Source organism: Erigeron canadensis, chromosome 7, assembly GCF_010389155.1.
Source record: "Erigeron canadensis isolate Cc75 chromosome 7, C_canadensis_v1, whole genome shotgun sequence".
In the NCBI taxonomy this organism is placed as follows: Eukaryota; Viridiplantae; Streptophyta; class Magnoliopsida; order Asterales; family Asteraceae; genus Erigeron; species Erigeron canadensis.
Window position 1 is genome coordinate 25576697 of NC_057767.1, and position 13390 is coordinate 25590086.

The following is a 13390-nucleotide window of genomic DNA, read 5'->3' on the forward strand; positions in this document are numbered from 1 at the left end:
ATGGGCTATCCTGAATTAACTGTGTTTTGTAACCAATATCTCCGGCCTCAAAATACTTTTACAGAACTTGTTAACCTCACCAACCTCCATTCGAACTCTTTAACGAATTTCTGTGGTGATGTAAACCGAATTGAAATCGAGGCAGAGGCTGAGAGTGAGTATAGCGAACCCATGGTGTTAATTGGGATGTACATTTCAGTAGCATCCATAATTTGCATATTAGCCATGGCACTCGATTTGTTCAACGGTTTCAGAAACAAAAACTTTTGGTTTCCTACTAAATATTTTCCACTCAACGCCGCCTCCATCACAGTTATAACAGTGGCTATGAAATTGCCCGTTGATATGACTAGTCCAATGCCCGGTCGGTTAGACCAAATTGGCAAGTTTGGAAGTCTTACATTTATGTTCACAATCATGTCTAACTTAATGCCTTCTTTGGCATCTATGGACAATAAGTCACTTGTTTCAAATATCGTAGCGTTATCCATTCTCGTTATCACACTCTCCGTGAATGCCATCATTCAGATTAGGACTCACGTAATCGGTCTTTATGATCTTGTTGGTTGTCGTAGCTGGTTTTCATTCTTCGTGAGTGTTCTCATGATAATCTTACCATACATCTATTTGTGTATGTTACTTTTCTTACTAATAATATTCATCTCTTCTGCTATAACAATTCCAACTTCAAAAAGAATTTTAGAAATCAAGTATCAAGCCATTAGAAAAACAATATTGGTGGATCAAAATCAACAACAAAACCACCTAATATCTAGTGTTGATGAGCTAAGATTACTTGTGAAAAAATATTGGATTATGGCAGAAACTGGTAGCCCTCAATTCGTGATGGCTAGTAATCCGTTATCCTCTGCTTGTAGCGTAATATGTGTTATTAGTTTGGTCTTGTACATCTTTGCGGTGTTGTTTTTAGTCTTGTTCCAAGGTGGTCCATACCTTAGTTTAACTAAAACCACATCAGTGTATAAATGGTCAATGATAGCCATTGTCGTTACACAGTTCATTGGAGTCTTCGTGGGTTCCATTGCCCCAATATTTCGATGTTTTACTTTCTTGAGCTTCAAATCATCTATTGCTAATAAGGAGAAGAGGAACCAGATTTTGGTTTTTAAAGTGGACAAGTATTGGACTCAAACGTTGTTTGAATGGAAAGAAAGTCGTATAATTAGTGTTTTGTCAAGTGGGCGTAGATCAAAAGCTCTGCTTCATAGATTGAAAAACCGTATTCTAAGGTTTTTCATTCGATTTCAAAGGGCAGTTGTAGTATTATGCAAAATAATACGGCTCCTTCCCTTTGGGGTTGCATTCCTTTTCATACACATTTTACGTATCTTCAACTCAGTGAAGAAGATGTTGTCGTTTAATAATACATCTACCAATGCCTCAAGCAGTAGTACTGCCGATTCACATGAAGACGACCTCAGCGAATATGTTTTGTTGCTCGAAGATAATATGCAGCTTGCTAAGAAAACTATGCAAGGAATATCAGATTCCATGAACCGGTTGATTCATAGAGCTGAGAAGAAACAAAATAAAAATCTTCTCAAGCTTCTTGAACAGTCTGCCGAAGAATATAATGCATCCAACGGAGTAGTGACGTTTGATAATGATGATCAAAATTTTCAATCTCAGATTTCCAACAATTGAACATGTTAATAGTTGGAGCTTACCAATAATAAGCTTAACATGCATCACTATTGCTTTACCAAATATTGAAAAAGACAGAGTTGATGATTTGTTCAAAAGTGTTGGTGAAGGTCTTTTGTACACTCACCTAGTGGAAAAAATCCTAAATAAGGAATCTATGTATGTGAATATTAGAAGGGCAACCTTGGAATTATGGCATGAGGTTGAAGTTAACCACAAGTGGTTAAACAACACTTTGGAGAGAAATGCTTATAAAGAAAAAACCCCAAGAGATATTATTACTTCATTTGCTCAAATTGCAGAAAATGTTCTGGATGAATTTATCAACACAAGTAGTACTAATGGAGATCATCTCATGGAGAACGAGAACCTTCCGCCAAAGGTTATCGTTGCCAACTCAATGTATCGTATTGCAAAAACGATTGAAAGCAACAACTCAAACATTGTTGATGAAGAGGAGTTGTTTACACAACTATGTGGCATGATTGCAGACATATTAGCTACATGCTTCACCAACATACCACGCGCCATATCTATGAGATGTCACGAAAGCACAGTAATAGAAGAACGAGAGGCTAGAGTTGCGGCCGCAATTGACTTTCTTGGACGGACTACAGAGATAATAGAAAGACTTGAAAATCGCCGACTACCGAACATGGATCATGAGAAGATGGCATATATCGACGAGTGGCGTCTTCACTTTAAGCGTCCTTAATTAGAAATTATAGTCTATATATCGATCGCATGGAGCAAGCTAAGGTAGTTTTCTTCAACTTAATTCAATATCTTGCGAAAAAAAGGAAAAAAAGTTCCTCCTATGTGTTTACTCTAATCTTTGTTTCTTTTTTCTCTCTTTAAAAGGTAATTTAGGTCAAGAAATGAACTGCTTAATGGACAATCTCAAACATGTGAGCTTCAAGAATAATGATATCCATTACCATATGTTTTTTTTTAGAATGTGTCTGTTACCTCTCTTTCTCCTTTTATTATGTTATATTTGCAAAATGCGTGTGTTATATTTTTAATTTTGTACCATCTTATATACAAATCAAAATACTTGTATTAATTATGCATTCTGGTATCTACAAAATAGTTTCATGTTTCGTTTAATTTGTTCTATGATTAGTTAAATTTACGTTTTTTAATGTAATCAAATCTTTAGATAAAGTAATATGAACCTTAATTTGAGGATTTGATGAAGACAACATTGGTAGATAAAGTACATGTGTCGTACGTCAATTAAAGGCGTATGGATCGATCCTAGAAAAACATTCGACCATTTATAAAGGGGAGAGGTGTAGTGTGGTTAATTTGGTAAATTGGTTAAATTAGTTAAAATTAAACCAATTAGGAGATGTCATGTGTCTTAGCCAAAAACTTGTCAATACTAACCGAAATCTTGCCAATTTTGTGAGTGTAGTGCCAACATTTGCCAATTTGGACCAAAACAAAAAAAAAAACCCCAAAAAACGGCCACTTGGACCAAAACCCAAAAAAAAAGACGCTCCCAACGTTCAAAATCAAGCCCCCAACGTTCACTTGCATCGGCCAAAACTAGCCGATGAAACTAGCCAATCTTGCCGATTAAACTTGTCGAGCCAGATGCTATAGTGTAGCCGATTTGCCGATTCTTGCTGATGGTTTTTGCCGATAAAACTAGCCGACTACACCCTTGTCCCTAAGGGTGAGTGAAATGAGATTGGTGAAAGAAAGTGAAAGCCAATGAACGGTTAAGGATGGTCGGTAAAATCAAACGGTGAAGCCTGCTCGGTGGAATGGTTCACCGACTATTTTTCTCTAACATTCTTGTTATATTCACTTTTGTTGTTTTCTTGGGTTGAAGAAGAGAAACCAAAAGCAAACAAAGTAAAGACTAAAGAGTACGTGTCTACTAGCCAGTGGTGAGGCTTAACTCCATGTCTCCATCCCACTTTAAAAACTTATCTTATCTTTTTTTCTTTTTTTTTTCTTGAAAGTCCCATTCTATATATTTGCTTATTTATAAATTTCTTATCTATCACTTAAACATTAAACTAAATAACTATTTATATTAATATTAAAAAACACAAATAGATTAATAAAATCTAAAAAATATAAAATAAAAATAATAAATTGAATTTAGGGGGTAAATTGATAATTTTTAAAACTTAAAAAAATATTTCATCGATTATTATCATATTAGTATGTTATTTATAATTTAAATATATTGTGTAAATGTATTGTATTTTTAATTGAAAAAAGGTATGGATCAAATATTAGGTGAATGATTAAGGAAAAAAATAGAAGGTGAAAAAGATGAGAAGGTAATGCTGATGTGACAGAAAAAAATTGTAGGTGAAAGAATGGACAGTTATGAATGTTCTAAGGAGTTGGATAACGGGCATGCCATCTCACACTCTCACTGTTTCATACATTTTTCAAAAAAAAGTTGCGGCTCAGCCCAGTAAAAATGGACAGCCCAATCTGAAGAGCCAATCCCATTACAACACTGGTCCAGAGTAGTGCGTTTACAACCCAAATATATTTAACTAATCCAAATATCCAATTACCAAAGTAATCAAGCTTTATATCTCATTTCATTTCGCAACAAAATTTCATTCTACTTAATGCTTAACACTATAAGTCTAAAATATACTAGTACATAGTTGCCTTCTAAATGTCAGTATATGGTTTTGTTAAAGAAAGTGGTCAGTAAATTTCTTGTAATTGACGAATTTAAGTTAGAAGTTGAAAACATATATTATAGATAAACAATTTCATCAAAGTTCCGAACACAATTATTGGGGTCAAGGTTACAAGCCAATTCAACTACCGTGCCAATGTTGAAATCTGAGAGTATTATGATCTCGATGATGGTTCATATCGCCTAGCCCTAGAACACTAATAATAAGTAATAAAAAGTTAATGAAATTTTTTATGTTATGACGCATTCACTATATCCTTTTCTATCACACACTACTACTAATTCCTATCAACATTATATGATCAAGCTACCAACGTTATATCATGAAATCCTCCATCATTATTCAAAAATTCACTAATTTCATACAATGACCTCATCAATACATCACTAACTGCTAGTTCGGAAACCATTTTTTTTTATCTTTAATCTCATAGATCAATGTGATGTGAGAGAGAGAAAAATATAAAATTTTCGCTTACGATTAAAATCACGGATCCAGCATCACGAGTCTCACACAATGGTGTGCACTCGTGATAAAGAAATCGCGAGTCCTGAAAGAACAGCATCACAATGACCCACCAAACTACTTGCCAATGGCATCCAACCAAACTTGTCGGCTACCAATGACCCACCAATTATGAAACAACCGAACACAAACCAAAATTCTTTGACAACCATATTTTCGATATTGTCACAATCAGGAATATAGTTAACGATTAGTATCTTTTCAAAAAGAAATTCGTGTACACAACCTAGAGGTCAAGCTATCGTTTTAAAAGTGATTGTACACGATTGAAAGCAATATTCACTTTATCTTTGGACCGATCTCAAGTAGTACATGTACCCGCAAAATACGTAGGCCCATTAGAGAGACTTCTGGAAGTAGTGTGGGGGATCCAGACTTTTTGACAAGTGAGGGCTAAAAAGAAATTTCTTAGCAAGGGTATATATATATATATATATTTTATATATATATTTTTATATATATCTATACTATATTATAAAGCATATTTTTTCAGATTTTTAACATTGAAGTAAAATTTTTAATATTGATTTTAAGTACATCCTCAAAGTACACCTCTCATCTATTTTATATTTATCTAAAATAACCATAATACCCTTTCTCTCTTCTCAAATCTCAAATTCTCAACCAATCATCTTTTTGCTCTCTCCTCCATAAATCATTTATTCCTCCAATTCATTCAAAATCTTTTATCTAAAATATCATACGTCGATAAATTATAAAAATTGTATGGGTGTTCTTAAAATTTCATGCTCTTTCATTAAAGATGTCATTCGATATACTTTCGACGAATTTTTAAATCCGAGGGCGGAGGGCGTAGGCATTTGACTATCACACTCTCTGACCTAGCTATCACCCCCACCATCTCACCGCCGCAACGCGCAGGTACTTACTCTCGTATTTATTTAAGGTTGAGTTCTTTTTTCAATTTTAACCAAGATCAAGGATAAAATATATGTATATCAAATTCCATTGTCGGACTGCAAATCGTTGGGGTCGTCTCCCCCGCGGCTAATGCTTTGGACCCGCCTATGTCTGGAAGATACAAAAAAGTCTTGGATTCGAGCTCTACTTCCAGCAGCATGTCTTATTGTGCCTAAAGATACATGAGATCATCATGATGTCGCCTCCAATTTACGCCTTTTGGAAATCTCCTTAGACCGTTTTTGGAGATATCAAGCTTGTGGCACGACATTGTTTTACTTCTTAAATGGTCCTTTTAATTTGCGACTAGATCTAACATCTCCGCTCGTAATATTGCTAAGTGGGCTTAGATTTTCTCAAAACTTATTCTATTTCTCAAAATATAATCTGTACGTAAATTTAGTAAATGCTCTAGTGTCTGCAATGCACAATCTAATATAAACCTCCGTGTTTTAATCAAAATAATTCTTTTTTTTTTAAAGATTAGTTCTCATAAGTTCATAATGAACAAATTTTCATATTTTAATAGAAGCTATTAGATATTACAATTATTGTTGTAAAAATTCTTATGATTTTTTTTTTTTTGAACAGCGAGTTGATAATGGTAGTTAACAGTTAACATTCGAGACACCACAGTGACATCCAATTGGGCAGTATGCAGGGTGCGAACCATACATGCCTGGGATGAAACCCATAACTCTCAAAAACCCTCTTAATAATTCAAATCTACAAATGTATGAAGTGTGATTTAAATCATGGTGGATTTATTCAAAGTTAAAGACCGTACTAATCACATGTATCAAATATATCAAAATTAACGACATGTGTCAAAAAAAAATGGACGTGTATCTTTGAACTGTAAAGTTGAAACAACACTAGTTAGCATAATTTGAGATGCAATAGGTAGAAAGTAGAATTGCACATCTACGATTTTTTCCGACTTATATACATTTTTATGAATGTGTATCCAACTTTTTAACACATACATAAGATGCATAAAACAAAATCTAACGATTTATGGTTATACATGTGAATATTTTTAAACGCTAAGTTTAAAAGTATTACTCCGTATTATTATTGATCCAAACTCTTGTGACACGTATATATAAAAGTAACTATGTGAGACTTTTGTAGGATCGAATCTATTGTCTTAATTGGATAGTTTTATGTTCCCTCTGGAACTGGAAAATCACTTCGTGATCTTTGAATATATTATTAAAGGGTCCAATGTCATTGTTTTAACTTTAACCAACAAACAAGGTGAGAGTTCATGAAAAAAATAAGTTTCAATATGTAGATATACGGACAATATTCTTGGTAAAAAGCACTAAAAATAGGTTTGATATAGTCTTTGGGGTTGTTTGAGATACAACAAATACTCCAATATGTTATGTACGTAAAAGTTTTAAATACTAAAGAATGGTGTTCGTTGGTTAACTTGTTATAAAGAAAACAACAAAATAAATGTTCGAGACGTACATAGTAGTTTTATTAACCGGTGATGCATATGAAAGTCAACAATGTATGATGGCTCGAAACAAGAATGAGTTTTTTCAAACAATTGTTTATAACTTTATATCCTTTTAAAATTGGATAAGTTATTTTCTTTTCCTTTTATTTTTTTTGTTCAATAAGACACGGTACCCTTCCGGATTATTGAAAGGTTATGTTTGGTACTTCTTATTATCCTTCCATAATTTTAACATAGTTTTAAATGATCACTATGTCTTCTCTTTATTTTCTTGTTTTTCCATTTTCTGTGGGGTTTTTTTAAATTACATGTAACGGCTCATGATTTACATCTCGAGCCTATTGTGCCTGAGGGACTTCACCAGTTTATAACAAGTTGTCTCCTGATGTCGAATATCGATTGACTGTTTATATATATATATATATATAATACCAAAATACATTAAATAATCCTTAATCACACCGTTGTCAAGAATTGAACTTTGATTTTTATCCTAAAAGACAAAGATCTCTGCCGAATACGCTAACAGTACATTATTATCGTCTTTCTTTAACTAAAAACTATGAGATATAGACATTTAGTGTAGCACATGCTGATAATTTTAGAATAGATAGTGATTTCAAGTGATCAATATTTATCCGAAATTGGAGGCATTAAATTAAAACGTAACTATGACTATGTTATTTCAACTTACTTGATTAAATTTTTTTAAATTATTTTTTACATCAATAACTTACTACTCGTCACCATCATCATCACAACTTATCACCATCACCATCGTCATCGCAACACGCAGAAATATCAATATCAAGTTTGTTAACAACATGTTTTTAATGACGACAATAAGCTAGGAAGACAATTTATATTAGACACATACCGCACGTGGGATATTGGTTCCCGGCTCCACACGGTGACACAGTACCATGTGTTAGAAAAAAAAATACTGTTGACCAAAAGAGAATTGTCCCAGTTCTGTTAATCTGTTGCTTGGTCAACAAAGGGAAAGAAAACCAAACGTATTCATAAAGTTTTAGTCAAGATCACAAACATTTACTGTGTAGAATTCAAGATTATTTGTAACGGTTCTAACTTTTAACTCATTATAACAACATAGCTTAAAAATGAGATTCTTCCTATTCAGACTCGAATAAAAACGTATAAAACCATTGTGAAAAGAAGAGTTTATTGCTACGAGAGTAAACGACCATCACCCCTATTGTTTTATACAGAAAAGCATTTTTCGCGCCTCCAAGATCATCTCCATGCATATAAAATTTGTCATAAAAATAAGACGCAAAAAACTGTGTATTACACAACATTTTCCTTAATACTTTTGTTGACAACTAAGTATCAAACCAATTCTGAGTACTGTAAGTCTGTAAATCATTAGGGGAAATGCTATAACCAATATCTCTCTATCTTTTCAAAAGTTGAATCAGACCCATAAAATGCATGCTTATTGTGTGTTTGCACTTGAAAAGTCTTGTTTTCTGTTTAACTCTACCAACTCTCATTTCTTGATGCTATTTCATCTGATTAACGGCGTCTGTTGTGGTTGCTCCCAGGCCTAACATTCTGATGATTTCTTATGGGTAAACCCTTGGGCTTTGGCAGATCTTGTAGTTCCATCACTTGTATTGTTCTCTGTTTTTTTACTGCTCAAAACAAAGTGGCAAAATAGGCAGGTCATGTAAGTTGGGTAATACTTGAGATGTCAAAACAGGTTGGGTCAGGTCATGCAAACCGGCAAAATACTCTTTTATCCAACTTATAAACTTTGTAGACATTTAATATGCTAAATACGATCACGAAAACTATACCATTACAAAAATAACCTAGACTTTCTCAAACAAAACAGTTTTATCAGGGTTTTTTTTTAACATCAGGTTTTTAGTTTTTATGTCTATGAACACACCTGGAACGACTTTCAGCCTGTATGACTCATTCAACCCATTTGACTATGTGCTTTCGGTACAGATTTAACATAATGCACTTGACTCTCATTAAAGATAAAACATAACCCAATTAGCCTGTTTGGACGGAATTGGTTTGAAACTGCCATCCCTAGTTAATCTTATAGTTCAAAGAAGGAAATACATACCATTCTCCGCTTGTTGATACCGTTCTTGGAGCTTTCTCTTTGCAGCTTCAAATTTGTCTTGAGTTGTGACTTCCCCCGATTGCCTTTGGTTCTGTTCATCAAATAAAAAATCCAATGCTTGAGCTGTGTAATACTAGTAAATTTGGAAGAAATTAATTTCAACTTGTTTTAATTAGTTTGGTATCCGGTCACTTACATTTTGTTGAGGTCTCTTTGGAACATTTTCCAACTTTCTTTCCATGTTAGGTTTGGTCTGTCTTGCTGGTCCAGATTCGGTAGCCAAAGGTTTGATTGGCTTCACAATAGTTGGTTGTTTCTTCTTTAATTTTGTGTTGGGCTCATCCTTACGAACAGTAGTTGGGACATTTGATGGTTTTTGCTGATTCCCTTTCGGCCCATTATAGTTCTTGTTGAATCCCCCACTGTTTCCAGGATCTAAAACAAACGAGAGAACAGTGAGTGGAGAATTCAATAATGAACCAAATAGGAAAAGGTTTACAAGTATCCGTAAATTCAACTCACTTCCGTACTCTTCCACTCCGTCAAAGAACTATAAACCCCAACAGTAAAGAAATGAGCCCACTTAGTCAGAAAAATCCACAACGTAAAAACACATATAAGCAGATATCAAAAAATAAGAGTTGCAGTTGCATATATACCTCAGATAGCTCCATTGACGAGTGAGGATAAAAGAAAGCCAGATCATCAAGAGGAGGAGACGGAAGGCCTTCTTCTTCATCAAGAACAGACGGGTTTAGTGACTCTGGAGTAGCTTCAGAAACCACTGTCTTTTCTGTAGCCCTAACCCATTCATCCACCATATCTTTCCATAATCTGCATTTTTACTTGTTCATCAAATACGCAATAACTAGAAGTATAAATGAAAGCAAACAGAACTTTTGGCGATAGAAGTGAATAAATGGGAACTAAAATAAGCCGACACGCATGAGCTATGAAACTAATGGGGTGTTTATCCAAATACCCATTGGAAAGAGCATTTAACTCGAAATAGGTAAACATTGTATATTATAAGCATAACCATCTACGTCATTATGTGCTAAAACGTTACTAGCATTAAAAGTGGAATCTTTCAGCTATTACATGTGAACAAAAATAAGCATTTGAAGAGCATAAATCAACTTTACGCGCTCTTTCCTTATGGTGTGATTCAAATCAAACTAAATATCCATAAACTAACCGTTACGCATACATTAAATTACATTTATTACTATGAAAGCGAAGTACGAGAAAATCATACTTAATGAGCGTCGTTGCAATGCTGCTAACATCCTTTGATGCATGTTTCCGAAGAACATTGACAGATTTTCCAATCTCAGTTGCCTGAAGTAAGTAACATGCATATTATCAACATATACAAATACGTACGACATCAATAAAACTTTAAATTCTACTGTCATATGCACCAATATAGTAGGGTTATATCCGAACCTTAAGAGTTTCTACAGATATATCCATCAACTGAAGCTTCCTCAACGAGTTATACAACACTGATTCAGACTGTCAACAACAAAGATTACTATCAAACACTTTTCGACCTTTCTATAAACACAAACTATGTCCCCAAAGTACTAAATTTTTCACTTTTATGCAAAATCAAGTTCTATGTACAAGATGATCAAATAATGCATATACACAAATAAATCTAAATTCAAGAAACCAAATTAGAAAAGTAAGAACCTCATCTTGACTGCTATCAACAATCTCTTTGATCCTCAAAACTTCACCAAAAATTTGAGATTCAGCTTCAATTTCATCATTCAAAGCTTCTGCAACTCTATAATTATAATCACCAACTTGATGATCATCACACACATTAACATTTTTACAATTATCATCATCATTTATCGAAAATCCGACACCTATATCGACTTTATCACATCCAATACACTTGATCAATTTACAAGAATACAAAGTTTGTGCAATACAATCTCTCTTAAATCTAAATTCTTTTGGATAATCTGAAGCAGCTACTAAAATTGCTTTGTTTATTATTTCAAATATATCACCATTTGATGACTTAAAATAATCCCTCCAATAATCCATTCTTTCACCAGATTTTGAAGCTGCCATTTTTTACCAAAATTCAAAAAAAGATCAAAAACCCGGATATAATGTTGATTTTTTAACTATACCCACTTATCAAAATCCAATTTTTAAGATAATTTGATAACACCCACAAAATTATAACCACTTTTTATATATAAAAAAAAAACTAAAAACTAAAAATTAAAACAAAAAAAAAAAGTTTTTTTCAAGTATACCCAGTAATTAATATCAAAACTTTTTACCAGCTTGATAACACCCACAAAATTGAAAAGTGAAAATGAAACAGATTGGATTTATTTTTGTGAAAAAAACTGAATATTTATTTGACTTATTATGTATACATTAATAATAATATATTTATGTATATATATATATATATATTTAAATTTAGATATGTATATGTATATATTGACGGGGTTTATGTAAAGAATTGATAAAAGGATGGAACAGATATTGCAAAATCCAAAATCGATGATGAAGAAAAGATTGTTGTGAGATTATGAGAGATTTTTTGTTTGCCCTTATTGGATTTCTTGGAAGAAAGAATAAATATAATATTACGTTATTATATTATATATTATATAAGATTAAAAAATAAGGTATGTTTTGATGGACTTTTTGTTGTTGTTTAACTTTTTATTTTTGAAATATTGATTTTACTCTTTTTGGACAGTTAAGACAGAAATAACGAAAAGTGGTAAAAACTAGAAAGTAGTATCTTTACTTTGAAAACATTTTTACTTTCACTGTCACACTTACCAGACTACCAGTATCCTGTTTTGTAGCTACTTGTTTTGTTGGACTGTTAAAACTTTTTAGTTAAAAATAAATATATTCATTGTCTAGAATTTCAAAGTGACTTTTTGTTTGGGATTTACAATATATCAAATACACCATCAGTAATTTGTCCTTAATAATTAGGCATTTAATCTTCTCATAAAAGTTTTTAAGTTCGAAACATCATGGCATGATCAAAAATCTGTTCAGAAATGATGATAAAAATAATATGGTTGATTTCGTTCATATTAAGTCAATATGAGTATATGACTCATTAAGTAATCCATATAGAAAAAATCGTATTCATTAATCTGTTTACCATTTTAAAGCACCAAATAATTATTTCATGAAACTTTTTTATCTCACGTTGGTTTAATTGGTATTCATCCTACTTATAATAAATGAACTATGAGCATCATATTATGTGCATGATATTTTTGAGGTGAAAGAAATCAACTAATTAAATTATTAAACATAAATGCACCTTTGGTTGTGAATATTTTCTCAAGAAATCAACTTGAGTCAAATTAAAAAAAAAATCATGATCTTTAAATAAAAATCACAAGCTAAAATTTAAAAATGATATTTAAATCTTGATTTTTGATTTTTATCTAAGAGTCAAAGATACACTTGAGGTAATCCCCACCCTTACATCATGGTATTGATTTTTAATTTTGTTAGGTTCTTAATTCACTAGTTTAAGGTGTATATGTAAGCTACTTGTTAATTTTTTAGAATATTGACAGTGAAGCTTTATTATTTTCTGACATTTTCCTTTATCTCATACATATAAAAACCCCATGAAAGATAATAAATAATTTACCATATAAGACAAAAAAAAGTGCTTCTCATCACTCCCTCCACTCACGAGTAAACTTCTACCCGCTTTCATCCCCTCACTCGCACGGTGAGAGAGGAACTTCTCTCCCCGCATTCGTTGCCAACCCCTATATCAATCAAATTCACCGTTGTTGTTAAAAAAGTAAACCGTCTATGCAAATAGGCATGGCTTTTCGAAAAGCTTACTCACAGTGACCATGTAATTTCAAGTTTTATTGATCAAAACATTTTGCATTTAGTTGACATTGTGGATGGTGGATTGGTGGTTGGATTATTTAGTATCGTTTGAAGACATTTCCATTGTGTTTTTCTAGTTGTGTACTTGTGTATATGCCTTGT

The 13390-nt window shown here is 32.7% G+C and overlaps 3 protein-coding genes across 3 annotated transcripts; 2 read left to right on the plus strand and 1 right to left on the minus strand.

Annotated features, from left to right (window-relative positions):
* LOC122609166 lies at window positions 1–1382 on the plus strand. The gene is made up of 2 exons (XM_043782225.1): window positions 1–1250; window positions 1361–1382. Exons 1-2 carry the CDS (start codon window positions 1–3, stop codon window positions 1380–1382), a joined length of 1272 nt encoding a protein of 423 aa, XP_043638160.1.
* A 13-nt stretch (window positions 1383–1395) lies between these two features.
* Window positions 1396–2738, plus strand: LOC122608306. Its single transcript, XM_043781397.1, has 2 exons — window positions 1396–2424; window positions 2527–2738. Exon 1 carries the CDS (start codon window positions 1625–1627, stop codon window positions 2378–2380), a length of 756 nt encoding a protein of 251 aa, XP_043637332.1. The 5' UTR covers window positions 1396–1624; the 3' UTR covers window positions 2381–2424; window positions 2527–2738.
* Window positions 2739–8432: 5694 nt separating this feature from the next.
* On the minus strand, window positions 8433–11738 carry LOC122607293 (probable mediator of RNA polymerase II transcription subunit 26b). The gene is made up of 8 exons (XM_043780233.1): window positions 11066–11738; window positions 10817–10885; window positions 10626–10708; window positions 10027–10201; window positions 9890–9917; window positions 9564–9802; window positions 9368–9458; window positions 8433–8921 (listed from the first exon to the last, which is right to left on the minus strand). Exons 1-8 carry the CDS (start codon window positions 11456–11458, stop codon window positions 8803–8805), a joined length of 1197 nt encoding a protein of 398 aa, XP_043636168.1. The 5' UTR covers window positions 11459–11738; the 3' UTR covers window positions 8433–8802.
* Between the last annotated feature and the right edge of the window lie 1652 nt (window positions 11739–13390).

What these genes read in the sequence shown, in the direction of transcription:
- LOC122609166 (XM_043782225.1), top strand. Translation starts at nt 1, where the DNA reads ATGGGCTATCCTGAATTAACTGTGTTTTGTAACCAATATCTCCGGCCT. An exon ending in TTGAAAAACCGTATTCTAAG is followed by an intron (nt 1,251 to 1,360) that starts GTTTTTCATTCG and finishes TCTTCAACTCAG; the next exon opens with TGAAGAAGATGTTGTCGTTT.
- LOC122608306 (XM_043781397.1), top strand. Translation starts at nt 1,625, where the DNA reads ATGATGATCAAAATTTTCAATCTCAGATTTCCAACAATTGAACATGTT.
- LOC122607293 (XM_043780233.1), bottom strand. Translation starts at nt 11,458, where the DNA reads ATGGCAGCTTCAAAATCTGGTGAAAGAATGGATTATTGGAGGGATTAT. An exon ending in CGGAGTGGAAGAGTACGGAA is followed by an intron (nt 9,803 to 9,889) that starts GTGAGTTGAATT and finishes CGTTTGTTTTAG; the next exon opens with ATCCTGGAAACAGTGGGGGA. An exon ending in GTATCAACAAGCGGAGAATG is followed by an intron (nt 8,922 to 9,367) that starts GTATGTATTTCC and finishes TGTTTTGAGCAG; the next exon opens with TAAAAAAACAGAGAACAATA.